The sequence below is a fragment of the Pteropus alecto genome, unplaced genomic scaffold, assembly GCF_000325575.1.
Source record: "Pteropus alecto unplaced genomic scaffold, ASM32557v1 scaffold95, whole genome shotgun sequence".
NCBI classification, from domain to species: domain Eukaryota; kingdom Metazoa; phylum Chordata; class Mammalia; order Chiroptera; family Pteropodidae; genus Pteropus; species Pteropus alecto.
This window is the reverse complement of record NW_006441071.1, coordinates 14,047,082-14,053,081: the sequence shown is the minus strand read 5'-3', so window position 1 is coordinate 14,053,081 and position 6,000 is coordinate 14,047,082. Positions and strand designations below refer to the sequence as shown.

General features: G+C 36.1%; 1 protein-coding gene across 1 annotated transcript in view; it reads right to left on the bottom strand.

Annotated features, from left to right (window-relative positions):
- Window positions 1-670: 670 nt before the first annotated feature.
- Window positions 671-6,000, bottom strand: part of LOC102887693 (histone-arginine methyltransferase CARM1) — a 200,375-nt gene continuing 195,045 nt past the window's right edge. The window contains exons 14-15 of the mRNA XM_015594440.2: window positions 1,484-1,573; window positions 671-782 (exon numbers count right to left, since the gene is read on the bottom strand). Coding sequence (XP_015449926.2) covers window positions 671-782; window positions 1,484-1,573 — 202 coding nt within the window. The remainder of the gene's footprint in view (window positions 783-1,483; window positions 1,574-6,000) is intronic.

Genomic DNA, 6,000 nt, shown 5'->3' with positions numbered 1-6,000 from the left:
GCCTTTACACAAAGCAAGGCTGGCCAAGGCCAAGGCCAAGACCAAGGCCCTCTCTAGGTGATTTTTGGTAAAAACCTTGTTTTTATAAGACGACATGGAAATGGGACTCCAGTGTTACTAGTGTACATGGTTCTTGCATTCAAAAGGTGAGTTTTCTAAAGCCCTCCAAAAATTCACTTCTGTTCCCAAAATCTAAATGATTCTGTTTGGAATGAACTATAAATCATTATTTATTTACATTATTGAGAGAGTTAGAGATCAGAGACAGGAAGAAAAGAGAGGAAGAAAGGAAACTAGATTTATTGAGCACTAATTATGTGAACTGTTAACTACTGGGACATGGTATGAAAATCCTTGCAATCTCCCAGTGCGGTTGGTGTTATTCCATTTTACAGATGAGAAAACTGAAGGCTAGGCAGGTTAAACAGTACTGAGTAGTCATTCTGCTGTTCTCTCCAAAAAGACACAAAATGACTTGTGTCTTTTGCTTTATATGGCAGGATTGTGTAAAGAAGGGATGGGAGTGAGGACTCCTCCATTCCCCAGAATTAAAGATGAAACCCACATACTTAACTAGCAATAGATTTTGAAGATTCATATCATATGTGACAATTGGTACACAACATATACAATTGCAGCTTTGTCTGCTCCCATCCCCGCCACTTTAAGGTCAAAATTTCATTTTCCCATCTTTGCCAAAGAATTCTTGGTTTGGTTTCCTGAGTTTCCTCTTCTTTTCAAGCTTTTCAGTGCTACAGAGACATAATACTTTGAGTAAAAGCCTGGTGGAAGACATCACAATATGAGGGAACAGTCTCTTTTTATTAAGGAAGTGAAGAGTAACAGTGTCCAGTGGTTTTATTTGTGTGGTTGAGTTCATGTGGATTTTTAATTAGCTTATACTGAATAGGTGTAAAGGTGGAGAATTTTTCCAGAAACATTTGTGGTATTCATCTCATTGTGGCAAGTTATTAGTGGCAAGACAAAATCTACATAGCTTCTAAAGAGAGGTATGTCCTGACTTACGTGATCTCAAAAATGTCTCAAAAATATACTTTAAATGGACTCATGTTTTAGATGTACATACTGGAATGACTGCTATATAAAATCATCCTTTAGTGAATGAAGGTCAAAGGAAGTCATCCTTAAACTCCACATTTTGCAGATGAGAAAACCAAATGCCGGAAGAAAAGTGACTTTGCCTAAGGACACACAGCTCATTAAAGCTCAGTTGAACCAGAATTCACTTTGTAGACTCTCCAGGGCTCTTTGCTTCACGACCAGATTGTTATATATTGAATTTTGTTTAATACAACAAAAAATATTCAACTTCATATCATGATCCAAGGCTCTCTGGAGCAGAAGAGTTGATGCCTTTTCTACTCTTAGGAAAGATGAAATTATTCTGAACTTCTTTACCTGATCATACAGTGAATTGAGATTTTATGTACACAGGTGTGAAATGAATGAGAACATTTCTTACCTAAAGAAAGGATTCTTTAAATCGAGGATATTCCCAGATCTGAAGCCTGTCTGGTTTACCAGTGCCGTGATCTGAATGTCATAGCTCTGACTGTATGGAAAAAGAACAAAAGCAAAAACATATCTCACAAGGCTGGTTAGCTATTCACATATGTTTAGGGCATATTCGACACATACCTACCTCATGAAGGTTTTAAGAGTACATATTTGTTATATATTTGAAAGAGAGTTTATTTGGAGGCTATTAATATTAGCATGAGGCAATGAAATGCCTTGTTTATTTGTTAGAAGAATTTGATAACTATAATTTCTTCATCTAAAAATTATAAAGGTAATGGCACTCTTGGTTGGTCAAAGTGATTTTTTTTTGACCAAGGAAAGCTTTACCAACATCAATGAAATGGCTTTAAGCAACAGAGATACTTTATAGGTCACCATGAACGTACCAAAACAATCTTAATAATGAAAGGATTGCCTAGGTTCATTGATTTGATAGTGAGTGATTCATTAACCAAGGGAGAATGTGTCCTCATCTAAAAGTTTAGGAAAAGAAAGCACTCAGGAACACTGTCATGCTAGTGCCCAGATACCCAGAAGGTCCACGGCAAACCCCAAAAGTTATGTGCAATAATAAAATAATCAATAATGGATAATCTTCCAAGACTACAAATATATGACCCTAAATAATTATTAATTCTTTTGAACCAGTTATTGAGCAATGTGTATTATGCCAGACTTAATCATTTTAAATCTTATGGATGAGGAGCAAGTGACATAAATGGAGAAGTACCTTAGTTCAATGTTTGAATACAAAATCGTGGCTTTGAATACCAATATTTCTTTTGTAATATTCAAAAGAATATTAGAGAAAACAGAAGGTACAATAGCAAGATAGGCTTAGGGCTGACTATCAAAGAAGAATGAGGTGGGGAAATGGAAGTGGCAGGAAACATAGGAAAAACATGCGAAAAACATGGGAAAAAATGGCCCAAGTCAACTGTAGATTTACTGATAAATAAAGGAAAGAATGAAAACTTCAGCAGGCACAGACTGTAGACCAGAATTCTTCAAAGGGGTTTGACTATGCACCAGAGAGGATGTGAGACATTATACTAGGGCGTGAAAGTTTTTAAAAAATTTTTTCAGTTAGTTGCTATAATGGATTGAATTGTATTCTTCCAAAAATATATGTTCAGGTTCTAAACTCTACTACCTGTGAAGGGGGTCTTATTTGGAAATAGGGTTTTTGCAATGTAATGAAGTTTAAATGAGGTCTTATAAGATTAAGGTGGGCCCCAAATCCAATGACTAGTGTTCCTACAAAAATAGGAGAAGACACATAGAGACGTACGTAGGGAAGAAGGCCAAGTGAAGACAGAGGCAGAGACTAGAGGGATGGAGCTGCAGGGAACACCAAGGGTTGCCAGGCACCATCGGAGGCTGAAAGACACAGGAAGCTTCTTCCCTGGACCCTTCAAAAGGAACGTGGCCCTGCTGACACCTTGATTTTAGACTTCTGGACTCCAGAACCGTGAGGATTAATTTCTGTTGTTTTAAGCCACCCGTTTTGTGGTAATTTGTTACAATAGCCCTAGGAAACTAATACAGTTGTTTACCAAATACATGTTGAACACTAGTGAATTCATTAGATACTAGATTCTAATCACCAGTTAAGAATTAGGATATCCAATATGTTCATCTAGCTTCTTGGATTTTACAAAGGTAAGATTCTGATTGTATCTTGAATAATGTGGTACAACATTACAAAGTAAGTAATAACCATGTGATGGGAACATGAGCCAGAGCTAGAAGAATCTTGGTAGTATTGTAGAACAAAGAAATGTCACTTAAAGCTGCGCCAGTACATACTATTACTTCACTGTGCCTAAGAGTACACAATAATTCCTTCTGATTCCAAATATATAGCTAGTGAGAGGTTTCATCTTCAGTGAAGTCCAAGGTGGAGCACTTTAATGATTATCATACGAGCGGCACCTGAAGGTTTCAAAAGCTTTAATTCTTTGATCAGCATTTTTTCTAGTTCCATAAACCCTAAATCTTATCAAACTCTTTACAAACCAAATCCCCTGGCAAACCTGGGTATAGCAGTCCTTCAAAGAGATCCAAAAATTACAATTTATGTTTTAAAACATTTTGGCACAGGATAAGTGGCTGAGCTAGATCCAACAATCAGCCTATATTTATTTTTTCTATTCATCTTTTTTATTTCTATTTTTGTATGTTTCATAATATACACATTATATGAGTTTCTATATGTGTATATACAGAGACATGTCTATGCATGTGTGTATGTGTGTATGTATAATATATAATATATAATGTATATACATATATATCTATACCTATAGAGAGAGCTTAGTTTTATGCTTTCTATTATTATTACTGTAGTACATACACATAATTAAAAGAGAAATATTAGTATACTTGAGCAGAACATATATAAAGTGTTTTTATCATAGGCGCACATGATCAAGAAAGTTTAGAGACCACTTCTGTAAACTTTAGGGATATAAATTTCATAAAGTTCACAAAAAAGATAAGTTCTATTTTATTGTCCAAAGCAATCAAATGAATGACAGGTAAAGAATGATGGGAGGCTGTCAAAAATAAAATGCTAACAGTACAATCGTAAATGGTCCTGGCGGAGAAGAAAAGGGCAGCCATTGTCACACCTGTGTGGTTGCATAGCGAGTTCTCCCAAGAGGTCAGAGTTTAAAAGATTATTGGACAGTAAGGGAGGAGGAGATCTTATCCAGACAGAACAAAGAGGTAGCATCTTGCTGAAAACATAGTGGGAAAACATCGACATTCAAGAAGTGCTGAGGGGTTTGTAGAAAATACCAAGGAAAACAATAATTTTAAAACAAAAAATCCTATGAGATACTATGAGAGTAAGAAAGAGAATAAGAGAAATGGAACTAAAATTTACTGTGGACCTACTATGTGTTAATTACTATACTATTTTCTCTCCTTTAATATTTACAAAAGCCTAGTGAGGCAATTATTATAAATTCTAGTATGTAGATGATGAGGTCAGAAAACCTGGGGTGCTACAGAGAGGTTTTAACTTGACCGAGATCACTCAAGTACTAACCAGTACATAGAAGAGACTACACAGAACCAGGATACATCAGACTCCAAAACCTGGCCCCATTTACTAGACAAGTGAGGTAAAGAACTTTCTTCCTCCCTCCATCACTTCCTCCTGAAAAGTACCGTATGCCCATGACATTTTAGCATCTTCTTTCATTTGTGCCAGGCTAAATTCTTAATAAGAGAGGGGTAACCAGCTTATGACTCCTTCATTCAGGTAGTCATTCCACAACATTGTGGAGTCTATGAACTATATTAAGGAGGGATGCACTGCAGAATAAGACTCAGACCCTCTTTTGGGAAGCTCACAAGTAGGCAAATAACAGCAATACAACAATGCTGCAATAATAGTGGCCTGGAAGGCTGTAGCAAGGGTTGTAAACAGTACAGAAGTACCAAAGGAGGCAGGAGAGCCTAAGGGCAGCACATCTCGGAAAATGCTTGTAGAAATGAACTACTTCAAAGCGAAGAGCATTTTCTGAAATGCAAAAGCATATTTCCAGTTTGTAACATCTTGTGTAAGAATTGGGGTGAATAAGGCTCTTGAGGCAGAAATGTTCTTGGAACTGGAACATGTGGAACTACCTAAAGACTCACGGAGGAGCCATATTTGTAGGAAGCAGTATGACTCGGTGACAGCACAGAAGGAGAGAGTGTGAGTTGAGAAACAGCATGAAGACGATCACATCTCTCACCACCACAGAAGCTTCTTGCAAACTGCTGTCCAGAAGCATCCCTTTAATCGGATGATGAACAACCAAAACATTAATAAAAAGACATTATTCGAAAAAAAGTTAAAAAATAGTAAAATTTACTAACAAATGTAAAACATGCATTAGATAAATGATGCCATGGTAGAGATACAAAATGTGAGCAAATATTTTCTTATAAATTTTTTAAAACCACATTGAAACTTTCACCTCTATGAAGGAAGCAATAACTTTTATGAAGGAAGACCATAATACAGAACTACAATAACTCAAGGAAAAGAAAGAGAAGGAGCTCAATGTGCTGATATGAAAATATCTTTGAGATGTACTGTTAAGTGAGAAAATTAGGATATAGAAAACAAATATAGAATGTTACCATTTAAATATAAAAGGAGGGGAAAATTGTGTGTGTATGTGTATACACACATACATCTATTCCTCTTTCTACCAATACACTGTATCCAGAAGGACACTCCAAGAGGATATGTAAGAAACAGCAACCGGTTATATGATGGAGGAGAAGGAGGGGCATGAATGCAGTCTCGCACTGGGAGGAAGACTATTTCATTGTAAACCTTTTTATACATTTTTATTTTGAATGGTGTGACTATATTATCTATTAAAAAATTAATTAACCCTTTAAGGAGACAGTAACTTCTGATAACTGGAGATCTACTATGCTGTCACTAAAAAC